General features: G+C 42.6%; 3 protein-coding genes across 5 annotated transcripts; all 3 read right to left on the bottom strand.

The window, feature by feature from the left end:
* Positions 1–1,324: 1,324 nt before the first annotated feature.
* LOC125378587 (SKI/DACH domain-containing protein 1-like) lies at positions 1,325–5,158 on the bottom strand. Its single transcript, XM_048394152.1, has 3 exons — positions 3,617–5,158; positions 2,269–2,699; positions 1,325–1,459 (listed from the first exon to the last, which is right to left on the bottom strand). The coding sequence occupies exons 1-2, from the start codon at positions 3,651–3,653 to the stop codon at positions 2,269–2,271; spliced, it is 468 nt and encodes a 155-aa protein (XP_048250109.1). The 5' UTR covers positions 3,654–5,158; the 3' UTR covers positions 1,325–1,459.
* Positions 5,159–6,855: 1,697 nt separating this feature from the next.
* On the bottom strand, positions 6,856–11,370 carry LOC125378586 (ankyrin repeat domain-containing protein 17-like). Of its 3 annotated transcripts, none has more exons than XM_048394147.1 (3): positions 10,399–11,370; positions 8,511–8,594; positions 6,856–7,749 (listed from the first exon to the last, which is right to left on the bottom strand). In XM_048394147.1, exons 1-3 carry the CDS (start codon positions 10,445–10,447, stop codon positions 6,941–6,943), a joined length of 942 nt encoding a protein of 313 aa, XP_048250104.1. In that variant the 5' UTR covers positions 10,448–11,370; the 3' UTR covers positions 6,856–6,940. The 3 variants fall into 3 exon arrangements, with proteins under 3 accessions (XP_048250104.1, XP_048250105.1, XP_048250106.1); XM_048394148.1 differs by having other exon boundaries at positions 6,856–7,753; positions 8,548–8,594; positions 10,399–11,369; XM_048394149.1 differs by lacking the exon at positions 8,511–8,594 and having other exon boundaries at positions 10,399–11,368.
* A 1,161-nt stretch (positions 11,371–12,531) lies between these two features.
* On the bottom strand, positions 12,532–16,769 carry LOC124149273. Its single transcript, XM_048394151.1, has 6 exons — positions 16,709–16,769; positions 14,646–14,722; positions 14,351–14,383; positions 13,409–13,807; positions 13,218–13,310; positions 12,532–12,975 (listed from the first exon to the last, which is right to left on the bottom strand). The coding sequence occupies exons 2-6, from the start codon at positions 14,695–14,697 to the stop codon at positions 12,569–12,571; spliced, it is 984 nt and encodes a 327-aa protein (XP_048250108.1). The 5' UTR covers positions 14,698–14,722; positions 16,709–16,769; the 3' UTR covers positions 12,532–12,568.
* Positions 16,770–18,703: the final 1,934 nt, after the last annotated feature.

The following is an 18,703-nucleotide window of genomic DNA, read 5'->3' as shown; positions in this document are numbered from 1 at the left end:
ATATTTTACATGAAAAGGAGCTCCGTTGAGATGGGAGTTTAATATGTGGAAAATAAAGACTTGCTTCAATTAGAGCTAAGCAGTAAAGGCTGGGCAGTTTGATAATAATATCGTACGACTCATACTCAAAGGTTGTTTAATCACAGTTATATTCATGTGTGGATGCCCATGTGAAAACGAATATCACTTTTTTCGTGAATGTCCCAATAAGTATGCCATTAGAACGTCATTGTGTAACAATATTTTATCAGGAGCTCAATTCACGATCCAAACAATTCTCAATGGTGATATTTCATGTTCATTAGTACACAGCATATGTATATTCAAAAGTGTGTAAAACTATAGTTTGTCAAAGAGATTTAATAATATTTCTATTAACTATAATTTATACACATATACATCTCATATTTTACATTTGTTGTTGTACCATGCATTTAGAGGCCCGTGAAGACGCGGGGGTAGAACCCATACTTGCCGTAAATGGTGACTATGCTTGTCGTAAAAGGCGACTAACGGGATCGGGTGGTCAGGCTCGCTGACTTGGTTGATGCATGTCATCGATCCCAATTGCGTGGATCGATGCTCATGATATTAATCACTGGATTGTCTGGTCCATACTCGATTATTTACAGACCGCCGTCATATAGCTGGAATATTGCTGAATGCAGCGTTAAACAACAAACCAACCAACCATTTAGAACCTCTCCCCAGATGACTGGTAGACATCATTTATCACAGCAATAGTTTATGTAATTTTATTTATTTCTGATGTTTCTATCTCCATGGAAGTATCGCACTGTATATGCACGCAATTTGTTTTAATATTTACACTCGTCCGCTGTCTGTATCAATGATTATGGGAAGGGCATTGTAAGTTAGATAACCTTTGCCTAATCCATTTGAACTTTTAAGTCATTAAAATATGTTCGTAACAAAACAAAGTTTAAAATTAACATATCGTTTCTAGTTTCAACACAATCGGTTGATTTGTTTACATGCCGCCGTCGCATGGCGGGAGTACGGCTGTGCAGCGTCGGGCAACAAACAAACAATTACATTTTAAATGCTATATGTGTTTGTGTCAGGTGCTACCGGTTTGGCAGGACCGGCTCCCCATTTTAAGAACATCTGGTCTCATCACTGATTTTCAGTGATCAATTAATATAATTTTCGCCGTTTCGCCTTTCAAGCCCAGTGTATTCTGTCTCGTCGAATACTCGTTATTTTCCGGCGTTTTAAATTTACATGGAAAGGATCAAAATTATAAACATTTCTGTAACGCGTAATGTAAAATATAAATTGAAACATAATAATTTTTATATTTCTTCTTTATTTCAACCATAACAACTTGTTGACGCCATGACCGACATCATCAATAACATAGACTTCGTAGGACAGTGATCAGGCACACCTCTGTGACGTTGTTCTGACGGTATCAGCCAGGATCGTCAAACAGAAACTGAAACAGAGAGTCGAGGCCGAAAAGTGAGTGAACTTTCGGTTACACAACGATATGTCACCTTTATATGGAATAGAATATACTTAAGGGAAGTAGTACAGTTATGCTCCTTTGACAAAACCCATACTGGTGACACCAAGACCAAGAATGATAATCAGGGTGAATCTGGAATTCGAACCCGTGGCCATTGAATCATGGCAGGACTAAGGGATGCAACTCTGGACAAGATGCGGAGCATTAGACGACGAGTAAGCCGTACCCCCAACTGAATCAGGGGGACCATAGTGTGAGTGAGTGGGGACAATCGAGAGCAGGTCCTTGATACGTCGAGTACGGTACAATGTACAATGTAGGGAATAGCCGCTTATGGCGAACCGAACTCCACTCCCCTCGAACTAGTTACTAAAGTTACTTCGGATATAACGAACATAGGATTACAGTAGTATCTCGGCCAGGGACGCAGATGTGTTCCACATATTGTGAAGATGTTTTGGGTCGAAACTGAATAAGGTATGACGAGCAAATTCTTAAACATCTATTTCACCTCGTGCAGATCCGGGTTAGAATTGATCTTCAGCACTCCACGTTTCCGTTAGAGACATTGATTGATGCATGTCATCGTATCCCAGTGGCTTAGACCGATGCTGATGTCAATCACTGGATTGTTTGGTCAAGACTCTATTATTTTCAGACTGCCGTCATACAGCTGGAATATTGCTAAATGGTGCGGCGTTAAGCAAGAAACAAACCACTATGGTACCCCTAACTGGACGTTTAGATATTCGAGATCTATGATACAGATAACTTACTTATTTTCCGCCTGTAGTGAGGACGATGGGGAGGTAGTTGGTGTGGCTGTGACTGCCGCCGCCGCCGTGGGGGATGGGCACAGGGATTGGGATAGGGTAGTCCTCGGATGAAGACTCGGAAGACTCAGAAGACCCTCCACAGCTGGAGCATCCGCTGGACTCTGAGGAACCGGAAGACCCACCGCCGGAGGAGTGATGGTGGTGGACGATGATCTCCTCGCTGCTGCTGGAGCTCTCGCTCTCGCTCTCGCTGCTGCTACTGCTGCTACCACCGCTGCTGCTGCTGCTGCTGCCGTGGTGATGATGATGATGTCCGTGACCGTGTCTGTGGCGATGGTGTCTGTGATGACGGTGGTGGTGATGGTGGTGATGATGCCTGTGACGGCGGTGATGGTGATGATGATGGTGAGAGTAGACCAGTGCCACTAAGGCTGAAATACAGGAGGGGATTAGTTGCGTGTATGAGTGAGTGAATTTGGTGTAACGCCGCTTTCAACAATAGTTATATCACTCACAGAATGTCAGCTTAGCATGAAGAGTGAGTTAGTGAATTGGTTTTGACGCCAATTTGAACAGGATCCCAGTTATATCATTGAGTGTCGGCTTAATGTGAGAGGAAAGCCCGAAGTGATGCAGGTCTCAGACGTTTGCCAAATTGGTTAAATCCACAAGTAGTGGCAAGGGTGCTGACAGACCTAGAAACACAATTGGGGTGAACTAGAATTCGAACCCACGATCATAGGTTTCATAGTGATGAAAGTCTGCACAGCGATTTGAGTGCAGTAGACGACTGGGCCACCCGTTCCTCCCTAGCCAACCTCAACGTATGAAAACTACACGTCGCGAGGACCAGTCCTTGTTTTAGCCCCTTAATGCCGTGCGCCAGACAGGGTAACAACAAGTACCAACTTTTAACGTCTTTTGGTATGACGCGGTCGGGGATCGAACCCCGGACCTTCCACTCTCCGGGCGGACGCTCTACCACTAGACCACGGAGGCGGTCTCCGTAAAATCATGAGGGTCAGTGAGAAAAAACATAAAAAATATATGGAACATTTGCATTTTCTTGTAAACTAACATGTTTATCTCATCTCGTTTTCACTCATGAAATAACTGTCAGGTCACGAGAGGACATGAACATGATATTGACGACACACAAATACTCTCTCTATGTTCTTCCACGGCATAACATAACATACAATACAGGACTGGTTTGGGTAACTGGTTAAAGCGTCCACATCGACCGGGTTCGATTACCAACAAAGGTAGAATTGTAAATCCAGCAGTGCTTAAGCTGGGGTATATCATATAACTAGATCAGAATTTACAGTGAAAACAAAACACCTACCAGTCAGCAGAAGAGCCACAATTATTGCTTTGTTCATTGTCAGTGTAGATCCCGTGAACAGCTTTGAATGCCGTTATATATTTTTTCGTCATTTATATATCTACCTAAATCGACCCCCGTTGCTGTGAAAGGTCGTGATGGTGTCTACGCCTACAGGTCATCCCGTATGGTCAAGGCAGTGGGCGGGCTCGGTGTGGTCAGTTATGTCTGCCCGCTGGTCATACGACCTAATCCTCTCGACGGGGATACAGATCACAATTAAAACCGCTGAGCGCGTGCCCATCAGCTTGACGCGGAGGATTAAGAACCGTCTTAGCATACCAAAGCCACAGCATAACTGTTACTTGTTTCATATTTTGACATATTTTACAAGCCTCGACGAGACCATTGTGGGCACAGCCTATTAAGAGTTGCGTCCCTTAACAATTCCAGGATTCGTTGATGTGAGATCAAATCCCTGTATTAGCCCCCATAATTCTAAGCAAAAATTATTTTTAAACGTCCGGGTAAATTATTTGATATTTTCCAAATTACTTCTATCAAAATAAGTATTCCAAAACCGCCATATATAGCTGGAATATTGCTGAGTGCGGCGTGAAACAACAAACAAACAAAAAAAATAAAAAACAAACGTATTCCAAATTGCGTCATTTTTCAAAGAGAGCTCACAAGGACTGCTCCTTACTTACAGCTTAACCCCTATAATCACAACACCTGCGTTCTGGAAGACTACTTTTAAGGGTAACTGAATGTGATATTTCAATATAAAACAAAATTCCAAATATTTTAAATTTATTGTAATACAGTTTGGTAAGTTGTGAGTACCAGAAGCATGCAAATCAACACTTGACACAAGTCATAAAAGTCTCAGACAATACGTCAGCACTGAGGGGTCAAACAGAACTTTGTTACACACGATCACTATGTCAATATCGAGTTAACCACCTCGTGCTCGTCAACAGACCACTGGGGCATGCTGTCCATCAGACACGTCAGGCAAACTGAACCCATTCCAACCGGATTTGCGATCAGAAATTCTATTTTTTTTGTTTTGTATGTCAAAGTAAAGGTCATGCAGGAATATTCGTTTGACCCTTTGTGACCTGTTTTGAGTAATATATATAACTTTCACTAACCCATTGACCTGTCAAAAAGGAGGGACGAGCCAAACTGTGACCCTACATCGCCTAAAAGTATCTTTACTGGGTGACTTCAGTGCGGCACCTGTTTTTCATGTGATGATGTAACACTAACTTCATGTTTCTTTATGCATTGTGTAAATCTGTATCCGCTTTTGTAAATATATACATGTATACATAAAAGTAGCTATTTGAACATTCTACATTTTTACCTGGAATTTCTAAAATCCGTTACATACTGAACCGCAAAAGAAACGTCACCCCAAGTAACATTGCATGAAAAGATGTCATTTAAATATTTGGGTAATTTTTGTCAAAGTTTCTAAAATTTAACGTTATTTTGTCCGGGAAAATGATATTTGATGATAAAAATACAAAGCAGATGACAATAAAACCGATCGCCCAAACGCATTACGACAACGGCTATGGTAACCCGATGCACGTGAGTTCTGTGCAAATTGAAATGCACTCGGTTCCCCCATTTCTTGCCCTATAAACATCCACCCAGATCGGATAACATTCATTCGTTGATGAATTGCTACCAAGATTGACAAGAAATCAGCGACGCCAAACCCTTGGACGATGGCAGGCTGGACAATGCATTTCAAGTCTACGTCAGGACCATATACAGGCTCCAGCAACGGTGCCAGACCACCAACACCACAGATGACCGACCACGTAGTGGAAGACCAAGGGTCAACACCCGACGTCAGGATCGATAGATTGTGCGACAAAATCGCTTTGTTACTGCTGTGGAAAATGCTCGACAGACCATGGGCACACACCAGCGACACATTAGTGCGGACACCGTACGTCGGCGATTGACGAGCAGCCACCTCCACTGTCACAGGCCACATCGAGGACCCATTCTGACATCACGACATCGCCGGTACCGTCTTCAAACGGGCAACACAGCACCAGTATTTGGATGCTTGTGTTATGGAGAGAGACTCGTGGGGTGGTCCGAGCATCATGGTGTGGGGTGGAATTGGTCTTGCACAGAGGATCGTCTCTGTGGTCTTCCAGAACATCGGTCCAGGGAGAGGCAATGGTGTCACAGCAGCCCGGTACATTGATCAAGTCTTGAGACCACACGCCATGCCTCATTTCGCACGTCGCCGTAACCACGAGTTTCAGCATGATAACACCCGTCCCCAATATATACCACTGAGCACCTGTGGGGCGAGATTCAAAGACGGCTGAATGACGTCCGACCAAGGCCGACAACTGCAGGTGAACTGCTTCAGGCGTTCGTCAGAGTGTGGGCTCAAGTTCCCATGGCCTTCATCAACAGCCTCATCCATTCCATGTATCAACGTTGCACGGCAGTCATTAATGCACAGGACTGACACACGAGAAACTGACTTGTGATGCCATTTTCTCAGAGGCTAGTGTTGTGTTTCACTTTAATAATGACTGATACTGACTGACTGATGCATGACGTGTGTGTGCTTGCGTGGCTGCTTGAACTAGTCCGGGCTGATGCCAATTTATAGTGCAAGTTCACCATACCGCAGTTTAACATGAATATCCCACTCAAACACAGAATACTGACTCCGAGCACACCAGTCCTTGTTTTAGACCCTTGATGCCAAGCGCCAGACGCTCTACCACTAGACCACGGAAGGGACTTAACTGGTTATTACGATTGACGCCAGGAATTCCAGCCTAGTTCGGCAAGGGTGGAAACTGGACTTTTATAGTCAGTTAACTCCCTTGCCTCGGGAAGATGGCATTGTGCTGACCTGTGACCAACTGATATCGGCGGAGAAAATAGCCGGTCACTTTGGTGTGTGGCCAAGGCCGCTTAGCAGTACTCGTGATGTCATCAGCAGTGTGACGTCACTGTCATTGTACATTTGGCACCACGTTAGCCAGGCGAACCTAGGCTCAGTCTGAGGAGAGTGCAGCGAGATGTAAACAAACAGTTTGTAGTCTGTTCACCATTAATTATAAACTTATGACATACAATCAACACATAATTATATCTGGAGATGTGGTGTTTACATACCAATCACAGATCATCTATATTTACAATTTAACAATTTTCTTACCTGATCATGCTAAGTTCCAAACACAACAAATGACACAATGTCTGAAAATGTTTTACAAGTTTTATTTCACCTAAATAATTTCACCAAAATCCTGAGATATAAACCCATATGACGTGAATGGCATACTGACTTCACTGAGCGCCGTGTGACACAAGGAGATCCAGCAGCTGACGTCTCGCCCAGTCTCTCGCCCTGTCAGCCGCTGTCAACCCAATGTTGTTCCTGGCGTTGATGTCCACCACGTTCAGAGACACGACAAACTTCACTGTCTCCACATCTCCTTCACCAGAGGCCAAGTGAAGGATGTTGTTACCGATCTTGTCCACCAGTGACACATTGGCTCCTTTACTCACAAGGAACTCCACCACTTCTCTGTTTCTCCAACGTGCTGCACACATTACCGGTGTCCTGCTCACCTCTCCTCTACCGTCAATGTCCACCACATTCAGAGACAGGACATACTTCACCGTCTCTACGTCTCCTCCACAACAGGCATAGTGAAGGCTGTTGTTACCTCCACCGTCCACCAGTGACACATTGGCTCCTTTACTCACAAGGAGCTCCACCACTTCTCTGTGTCCCCTGTCCGCTGCCTCCATCATGGGTGTCCTTCTCCTCCATCCTCTACCGTCAATGTCCACCACATTCGGAGACAGGACAGACTTCACCGTCTCTGCGTCTCCTCCACAACAGGCGTAGTGAAGGCTGTTGTTACCACCACCGTCCACCAGTGACACATCGGCTCCTTTACTCACAAGGAGCTCCACCACTTCTCTGTGTCCAGACCATGCTGCCGCCATCATCGGTGTCCTGCGCCCCAATCCCACTGGACAGTTGATGTTGACCAGACCAGTAGCCAGGATCAGCCTCACCTCCTCCTGGTCCCCCCTCCCGCTGGCGTCATAGAGGCCGTGGTCTGTGCAAGCTTGTGATGGGGTCACTGTAACACAAAGTAAACTCTGTACACATCCAGACATCTTTGTCATATATCTCCAGTGATTACATCTCAAAGTGTTGATATGTGTCACGAACATTGATACACCATTCAACACTTCCAACATGGCTGACAACAATATAAGTAAGGGAAATGACGACAGATGGTTCATGTTATTGGAATATGTATTTAATGTTTCAAATCTTTCTTTGACTTCCAGTAGTTGCAACATTGTTCTGTGTATGACTGGAGAGTGTGAACGTTTGTTGGACTGAGCTTTAAAAGATAATAATGTCAGTACAATTGCTGTTTAAAAAATATAGTGATAATAAGATTACACTGGTATACGTCACACAATTGGAATCGATGACATGCATCAACCAAGTTGGCGAGCCTGACATGCCGATCCCGATAGACGCCTCTTACAACAAGCACAGTCGCCTTTTACGGGTTGCTGAAGACCTATTCAGACCTATTCTAACCCGGATCTTCACGGGTTGTGAGTGAGTGAGCTGGATTTAACGCCGCTTTTAACAGTATTCAAGTTATATCAGGGCATTATATCTGATACATTTACCACTTCGGTGAAATCCACATGCACGGGTATGGTGCTGACAAACCTAGAAACATAATCAGGGTGAACCAGGATTTGAACCCACAGTCATAGGATTCTGGCTTGCCCAAAGGACGCAACTCTGCACGGCCCGTTAGACAGGTTGTATTAAGGATTAGGGGTGAGCTACCACTTGCGGTGTCCTCCCACCTATCCTGTGAAGCAGACTCTTGTCCTGTCTCTGGGGACAGTGAAATCCCCTCACTCCGGCTTGGATCCTGACTCGGATCACTCAAGGCACTCTCCTACCCAGAGTTCCATGCGGCCGGCAGCCAGCTAGCATAGTACCTCTGCCACAGGCCAGCGCCATGTGACGATTCGTCACATCTTTCAAAGTCCATTCAAGATATTGCATATGCTTTTCATCCGTTTCATGTTTGACAAGTTTACACATTTTCATAAACAAATGTCAAAGAACGGTTACGGTTCATTAAGAAAGTATCCTAAAACGTGAACATCTACTTGTTTCTGCGTAGTTATCCTTTGTTTACATTGGTTGTACGGCTCCACGTGCTGTCATCGAAGCCAAACAGAGAGCTAGCGATACGGTCACTTTGAGGTATACATATATTTTATCATGCAACTCACTGTCGCAGCTGTAGTAGCATATTTATATAATTATGCAAAACAATATGTAAAGCGACCCCAAATACTTGCATTAGTCCGTTCTATACTGATTTCTGAAAAAGCGCGTTTGTTTACAAACAAGAGAAAAGTCCGGTCACGTGATATGTAAATTAGCCTGTGGCAGTGGTGTTATGCTGAGTCACCACTGCGACGGAGTGTGCACTCAAGGCTGAAACAGCGAATAAACTGTTTAGAAAAATATATATAGCACATAAACATTACAGTAAACTACGGTTATAATGAATTTTAGTTCATTATAAGCATATATACAGCATATCTACAGCAATTTTTTTTGGACAAAGAATTTCTTTGTGTATAACGGCATAACAGGACAAGTTATTGCCTTTCGACAAATGTGTTGCCTTTAAAATATTCCCTGATGAATTAAGATTTAATATACTTGTATTACACCTGGGGTATGCATATATGCACGTTTTGTGATTACCAAATCACTTAAATTAGATTTAGTTTGCTGTTCATCTTCCCCCACGTGTCTAAATACAGAAGAAGAAAACACGCACCTCCTGAATCCAATTTCTAAAGTTTGAATTAAGTATACATGTATAACAAGTTGTACACTGCCTTTGTGCTAACTGCTGAGATATATTGCTTCTCTTTGTTAAAATGTTGGAAAGATTGTTATTTGTTTTGGAACATAAACATGCAACAGAAACAAACGAAAGACAAAAGAAAGTATACCGGATTTGTTGTTTATGTAATTGAATATTGAAAGAACTATTGTTGAGTCTATGTACATGTCAGCCCTATCTACTCACTGTCAATACTGGAGTGAGTCTATGAAAATGTCAGCCCTATCTACTCACTGTCAACACTGGAGTGAGTCAATGTACATGTCAGCCCTATCTACTAACTGTCAACACTGGAGTGAGTCAATGTACATGTCAGCCCTATCTACTAACTGTCAACACTGGAGTGAGTCAATGTACATGTCAGCCCTATCTACTAACTGTCAACACTGGAGTGAGTCAATTCACATGCCTCTATCTACTGACTTTCAACACTGGAGTGAGTCAATGTACTTCAAATCTCATCAGCTCCATTCTATTAACAGTCTAGAGACAACAAATATGTTCAGATAATTTATACTAATTGTGATCATCACATATTTATTTCACAACGGATGCACTAAAGTTGTAAACAGAGTGTGATAGAGTGACTCTTGGTGTCCAGATATAAACAATCCGTTTCCTTGCTTCTAAAGACAAGGAGTGAGTTTGATTTTACGCCGCTTTTAGCAATATTTCAGCAATATCACAGCCAGGGGACACAAAAATGGGCTCCACACATTGTACCCATGTCGGGAATCGAACCTGGGTTTTTGGAGCGACGAGCAAATGCTTTAACCACTAGGCTAACCGACTGCCCCCAAATGTTATGGAAACCACCATTATTACCTTTCTTCATCCGCTTGGGATGTGGGTGAGACATGTCCTCGGCGTGCATCCGCTTGGGATGTGAGTGGGATGTGTCCTCGACGCCCGTTTGCTGGGGATGTGGTTGAGAGGCGTCCTTGTCCTTAACACACGCTGTTATTAATTCATTGTGTATTAGTTTTGTTTTTATGAGGACATTAGTATTAGTATTGTGATAGCATTGAAGTAGATTATAAATATTAGTATAGTATTGTCAGTAGTAGATATTAGTATTGCTGGTAGTAGTACATTTGTAATAGTAGAAGTAGGCTAAGGATAAGTTAAGCTAGTTTAGTTGTATTAGTTAATTTGGAATTAGTTAACAACTAAATATTGTTACTGGGGTTTAAACGTAACTTAAGGAAGGGAAAAAAATTTCAATTTAATTTGTCTTTGTGGTTACTTCAGCACGTGACACGCAGTCTTCAAGACACACAGGACGTTTGGAACAGATGATGAAACGTGGCTAAAGCCAAGTGTTCAAAACGGCTCTATTTCTACTCCCAGATTCAAGCTCCCCTTTAGAAAAACAGGGGCTTCTGATGTGATGGGGTTGCAACAGATGTCAAAAATAATCTGTGCGTCAAACACATCCATCAATTAAACATACAATTGAGATCTCCTTGAAGCCAACCGGGCTGAAAATAGGGATTTAGTTGATTGTCAGTAGGTCGTGGAGTTGACCATAGCATGTTGGCGACTTTAACCGGTGGGGGTTATCTGAGGTGGCGGCGATGCAATAGATTGTCCACTACCTAGGACCACTCCAAACTCCCGTACATTGATTCATTTGTAACATGCATGAATGACATGTGGGGCTCCAGGTATTAGGTCCTATACAGACAACTGCTCAAGGTATGCAAAGAAAAAGAACTGACACAATCCATTCCATAACGTTGATTGTACGACTGATCATTTCATCAGCATGTGTATGTATATGTATCACTTTCAAATAGTGATGATACCAGGTGTTCGCCAAAAGGTGAGCATGTCCTGGCACCCATCACAAACACATGCAAAGACAAGTGAATTGTTCACCTGACAAATCACGGGAACATGTGGTGGTACAAATCAAAATTGGGAATTGCATCAGACATAAGTTTTGTCACTGATGAGTCAAATTTGGAAAGGTCTTCCACATGTATCCCATTAAATTTTTGAAAGTTTTGTTGAGGCCTTGAATGTTTGATCAAACAAGATCATTCATATGATGCCCTTTGAACTTTTCCAAGATGGAGAATGTTCAATCGTACGTCAAAGGATGTTTAAAAGTAGATCTTGAAATAGCTGAAAGCTCCTGAAGCTTCTGTGCCAGGATTGTACAAGGCTTTGACAAATGCAACTATTGCTCATCAGGGCCTTTGGAGTGAGTGAGTGAGGTTTTACGCCGCTTTTAGCAATATTCCAGCCATATCACAGCGGGGGACACCAGAAATGGGCTTCACACATTGTACCCATGTCAGGAATCGAACCCGGGTCTTCGGCGTGACGAGCTTAACCACTAGGCTACCCGACCGCCCCGGGCCTTTGAAGCATGGTTGGTTATATAGACTACAGCTGCTGGGTCATAGAATTCTCTGTGAAAAAAAGGTGGATTTATTAATTGAAATAGCTACTCGCGAGGAAGAAGTATGGAAATATAAATTATCATGTAGAACTGACCTATCTCAATATTCTAAAATTCACACAACACTTAATCCTCATGTGTGTTACAGCATTGTAATGTTATATCCAGAATTGAGAGAAAAAATACAGTATGTAATTTGGGGATTTTGTATCGCGATTAGATATTTGTACAGCTACAGCTGGAAAACAAAACATGTGAGTCAGACTTAATTTCAAGAAAAACAAATTGCAACAATGTAATTTTTCTGACAGGCAATTTCCTCTTTTTTTCAACAGTCATATAGCTGGAATATTGCTATAACAGACTATTTTAGGAGACGTATGTGGTGTGGAGGTCAAAGTTTATAGAAATACTGCCTGTGTACATGTACATGAGTGATTGAGTGCGTAAGCTCTTACGCCGCTTTTAGCAATATTCCAGCCATATCACGGCAGGGGACACCAGAAATGGGCTTCACACATTGTGCCCATGTTGAGAATCGAACCCGGGTCTTCGGCGTGACGAGCGAACGCTTTAACCACTAGGCTATTTACATGAACATGTACATGAACAATTATTACCTGCTGTCTGTGTTGTCTGCTCCTCAGACACACATAGCTCCCGCAACTCCACCTCTATCCTGATGTCCTTAATTGATGGGTCCAATTTCTGCACGAAGTCAAGGAAGACCTCCTTGACCCTCTTGTGCTTAACAATCATATCAATTGCATCTTCTCTGGTTGTATGTGCAAAGGAAAATATCAGACTTTTCCCAGCCACCCTCCTTAGTGTAGCACAACAGAACTCTCTGATACTACTGCCCAACTGTCTGCATGCCTCCCTGAGGACTTGAGAGATATGTCTGTTGGGTAGAGGTAAGCAGTGCCAGATTGTTTCATGCTTGCCATCGTCATAGCTGAGGTAGAAGACATCTCCACCAACATGTATATTCCCTAAAAATTATATTGATAGAAAGGGAAATAAAAATACACATAATCTGCAAAAAATGACTCAATACGATGGAAAATATTTGCAAAGATCACGACCGATATTTATATTCCCTGAAATTTAAATTAATAGGAAGGGAAATACATAAATACATATTAACACACAAACTACGCAGTACAAATGTGCAAATAACCACACGATAAGAAGGAACATATCTATACAGATTTTGGGAGGGGTCTTATTGTACCTTGACGCATTTCATGGATGTTCTGTATACCGGATACATTGGAGTGTATTGCTGTGCTATCTCCATCCATTCCAGTAATGATTTGACCACACTCTGGAAAAATATGACGTTCATGAAGACATATATACCCAAACAATTTATTAATGCATTTTTCACATTTATTGATGAGACATGACAAGACAGTACATCACCTTTCTGGTGTTTCTGTCGCTTTGCTGTTCTCTTTGACTCCCGAATGTCAGCTTCCATTCTGATGTCTTTCACTTGTGAGCTGATCTCTTGAAGAAATAGCAAAATGGCGTTTTTTATTTCCGAAAGTCTAGCCGCCTGTTTAATTGCTTCAAACTCTGTGTCATGTCCGAAGACAAATATCAAACTTCCACTGTGAATGCTGGTCAGATGCTCACCGCGAGACTCCAGTTTCTCCTTCAACTTACTCAACTGTGGACGAAGCTTGGGGTTATCTAGAAACAGGCCTCTGTAGTGTTGGTTCGGAGTGGGAATACAGGTCCAGGATGTCTCATGAGGCCATGACTGGCAGTTTGTGAACTCGACTCTCAGAACACGTGAATCAGTTACATATAGAATGACTGAAACATATGGAGCATGAACATGTTAATCTATTAAGATTCATAAAGGCTCCAAAGAGTACAGTGACTTTCCTTCAGTGACAAATTGGTTTACATGCGCTCTGGAACAACATACAACATTTAAAACCATAAATGACGTTAGCAGAATTGCATGATGTGTTGGGTCACATAGCCCGTAGTCTGATACAGATATGTTTTGGTTTGGTTTGTTGTTTAACGCCGCACTCTGCAATATTCCAGCTATATGACGGCGGTCTGTAAATAATCGAGTATGGACCAGACAATCCAGTGATTGACAACATGAGCATTGATCCATGCAATTGGGACCGATAACATGCATCAACCAAGTCACCGAGCCTGACCACCCTATCCCGTTAGTCGCCTTTTACGACAAGCATAGTCGCCTTTTACGGCAAGCATGGGTTGCTGAAGACCTATTCTACCACGGATCTTCACGGGCCGATACAGATACGTACAGATAATTACTTTGTATCAGTGATTAACAGAAACACAGAATATCAACTTAACAAACTGTACACTCACGGTTATGAGCAAGCATGTGTACTGGGACTTCACCTTGAAAACAACAACAATATTTCACATGTACCAGGCATAAACAAGATATAACCCTTCTTATTTGGTTGGTTGAGGTTAAACAAATGAAAATCAGGTACACATACAAAGCTGACACTGCTTAGATAATGGCAAAATTATCAAAATAATGCATCTTGTCTCTTCTTCAAAATAGTTCTAACGTGGACCATCACGGACAAAATAATCTATTACTATTTGTTTTATTTGATCTATTCAAAACAACGTTGGATGTGTTTAGAATTACCTGATGATTCAGAAGAGGACAGCATCTCCTCAGGTGTTGATGACTCCGCCATCTCTCTGACAGTGTTTCTCCTCTTCCTAAATATGGAAAAACCGCAGTTACAATAACCTGATTACAAGCATTAATGTGATTTCAGGTCTTCAACACAATTGTGAACCTTTTGAAACTTACACTGAAAAGGGACATGAAGCACAGAACATACACGAAGTGCATAAATTGAAATGTGTCAACCATTATACCGATGACATTTTGTGAAGGCTCTCAACTGAATGTATCTAAGTCTGTACCACGTTTACATCTGCATATTTTGTCTGAGTACTCCTCAGAAACTGATAAATGTATATTTGCCCACTGTTTGGCTGGTGAATTGAGGTCGTCAGAGCCTTGACTGCATTTGGTCAGAAAGATATGTCACAGTTAATTATACTTGATCATTCTTTGAAACTAATGAGAGCCGAGAGATGTCAATATGAACTAATATATTCAATGCTTGATCAACTATCAGTGTGCAGAAAATCTAGCCCGTGTCTTTTAATATCAACACTTGTTGATAAAAGTACAAAATTCTGACAGAGGTGATATTGTATTTTTTTACCCAAAATCTTTTTATGAACATAATTAGTTTGTAAACAGAAATAACCATTGTCACGAATGTTAAAAGTACAGCCAACCAGCTTTGGTTGTAGAGAGGTTAGTGGTTCTGGTGTCATGGTAACCGATGACGTCACAACTGCCTGCAAAGCATTGGGATACAATTTCACCAATCAGGAGTGGATGTCAGTTTTGATAATAAATCTACTGATGGCTTAAATATGTCATCGATATTGATGAAAACACCCTCCTTCAATAGGTCAACTTCTCCCGCTCCCCACATCACTGCTACACTGCCACCTGCTGGGACACTGCATCACAAGCCTCAAGCTCCTTCCCAGCGCGTGACACCTTCGTTACACTCTCGGTAAAATCCCTGCCACCAGTGTGGGCGCTGCCATTTCAAGAATCTTGAAATTTACCCTCCAACCCCATATGTAGTAACGTTTATACTTTTGTTTATGTCTTTGGGAATGCCATCATATTTCAATTTGAAAAGGTTTACGACTGACCATGTTTTCCAGATGAATTTACTTTGTTGTTTTGATAATCAGATTGGTTCGAGATTGCAGACTAACGGAAAATCAACCAACTTCTCCCTTACATTCTGACTGTATCAATAACATGATAGTTTTAATGAAACAGAAATTCAAATTGACAAACGAAGAAAGTATTTAGCAGCGATAAGTGTATTCGGCGTCACGACAGTCGTCACTTGTTTGTAAACATAACGGTCATTCGGTTGCGAGTTCAACTCCAAGCATGGTTGTGGCCACCTATTCACAGTGGGGAGTTTTGACTGGTGGCAGCGATAGTATAGAGAGCTCCGGGAACGTACTATCGCTGTGAGGAGCTTGCACGAGCCTCACACAGGGGAGGTAACGCCTGTCACTTTATAACAACACACAACACTGCCACCTGCTGGGACACTGCATCAACAGCCTCACACAGGGGAGGTAACGCCCGTCACTCTACAGCATCACACAACACTGCCACCTGCTGGGACACTGTGCATCAACAGCCTCACACAGGGGAGGTAACGCCTGTCACTCTAAAGCAACACACAACACTGCCACCTGCTGGGACACTGTCCATCAACAGCCTCACACAGGGGAGGTAACGCCTGTCACTCTACAACAACACACAACACTGCCATGTGCTGGGACACTGTGCATCAACAGCCTCACACAGGGGAGAAACGCCTGTCACTCTACAGCAACACACAACACTGCCACCTGCTGGGACACTGCATCAACAGCCTCACACAGGGGAGGTAACGCCTGTCACTCTACAGCAACACACAACACTGCCATGTGCTGGGACACTGTGCATCAACAGCCTCACACAGGGGAGAAACGCCTGTCACTCTACAGCAACACACAACACTGCTACCAACCAAATTTTTTCTGATAGACTTCTGTATTTACGTTATATTTTGTTTTTAAAATAATAAGGCATTCAACAGTTATTACCTGTACGTGTGTGCACAGTTTGCCCTCAGAGCAGCAACAAATCGATGAGTGGTTCCTGTGGATTAACACCGGCACTACCAAGAAATTGATCATCGTCAGTCCAGACAAAAATGACGAATTTAAACCTTAACCTTCAGTCATATTTTCACATTTTTTAAATAGTATTTTTCAGAAACAGACTATAACTAGAAATTGAAATAAATATAACCCGATACTCGTCTCGGGACCAAATCTGTAATAGCTTGTAATACCCTCTAAAGCCTGTAAAAAGCACCCTGTGACAGTAGAACTATAAAAATAGTTGACAAAAAGTCTGATGTTTTACTGCAGTACTTTGCGCTGTGTTCTGTTCTCCATGTGCAGTATTCTTATTTGTCTATGGGTTCTATGAGGCTCCTGACCGGGTTACCAATTCTAACTACAGATAAAGCACAAAGAGCGAAGTTGGATTCAAAGTATAGATCTATTTAACAAAAAAGCAAAAAACACCCTGCTACCTTCACTCCCGAAAGTAAAAGGTCTCCAAAACGAACCTATTTAATCGCCCTTTGACGCGGGGGCCGTGTACGTGTACCTTACCAGATACAGGTGAGCGAGGACTGACGATTCTCCATTCTCCGCACTCAATGTCCCTGAGCGCTCTGATTGGTAAATATCCCCATGTGTGTTTGTTATGGTTGGAGCGCGGACCAATCACAGCACTCGACGCCATTGAGCGCGGAGATTATTTGTTTACTTCCGTGACTGCGAGCAGGGGCCGTATTTAGGAGAGTGTTGGGCGTATCGGGAACATGTTCCCGTGTAATTTTGCTTCAGGTTTCTTATGAATACAAACCCAGAGAAATCATCCTGCAGGGGCGCAACTATGTCATATTTTTTTAAGTAAAAGCAAAACCAAAGTACCATGCATTCCCCCTCCAGAAGTTTTTAAGTTACACGCTCTTAAACGCTTTTTCCTGCATTTTGGCACCGTTTATGTTTAGATTTTTACACCGTGCTTTGGTTTATTTGCCACCCAATAACTCTTCAGTTTATAAGCAGTATAACTGCGACTTATTCCATGAACTTGAAAGCCATATGAAAGTATATGTCTCTTGTGTGCCTACTCGGATATTTCAAGACCAGAACAAGAAACAACAATGATTTTATCGATAATGGTAAGTTACACAGTCATGTGATGGACCATCTGGATACAGTAGAGTCGTACGATGGAGACACATCTTTCGTTAACCCTAATACTGGACAAAACAATTTTGTAAACAGCTTACTGCAAGACTTGGAATAGTAAATGGACGACAAGGAGATAGCAAGGCTAATGATTTAACTGTTAGCGGTTCACAAGGTGTAAGAGTAATCGACTGTTTGATCTTCATGTCTGAAATGTTTCAAATTATTGTAACTTCAACCTCGGGCGACGCATCCAAGTTGTCTTTGGCGCGGCGATTAGCTGTGCAGAGTTGCGTCCAGCAGATTCACGGACTTGGCCTTGAACTTGGCAAGTGCATTTACAAGTATTGTCAATTTCGAATGTGTGTCGACTCCAGGCTGTCATGCCATCTTGATTGGGTTTTTTTGGGTTTGGTTTGTTGTTTAACGCCGCACTCAGAAATATTCCAGCTATATGATGGCGGTCTGTAAATAATCGAGTCCAGTGATAAATATCATGAGCATCGATCCGCGCAATTGGGATCGATGACATGCATTAACCAAGTCAGCGAGCCTGACCACCCGATCCCGTTAGTCGCCTTTTACGACAAGCATAGTCTTCTTTTACGGCAAGCATCGGTTGCTGAAGACCTATTCTAACCCGGATCTTCACGGGTCTCTTGATTGGTAGATCAGCCTTGGTCCTGACCGTGCAGTCACTGTTTTTTTTTAAATCACATGTGTGTCGACTCCAGGCTGTCATATCGACATGAGTGAGTGAGTTGGGTTTAACGCCGCTTTCAACAGTAATCCATTTATATCACGGCGTGTCAGTTTAATGTGGGAGGA

This window comes from Haliotis rufescens, unplaced genomic scaffold (genome assembly GCF_023055435.1).
Source record: "Haliotis rufescens isolate VD_foot unplaced genomic scaffold, xgHalRufe1.0.p SCAF_13, whole genome shotgun sequence".
NCBI classification, from domain to species: domain Eukaryota; kingdom Metazoa; phylum Mollusca; class Gastropoda; order Lepetellida; family Haliotidae; genus Haliotis; species Haliotis rufescens.
This window is presented reverse-complemented; position numbering and strand designations above follow the sequence as displayed.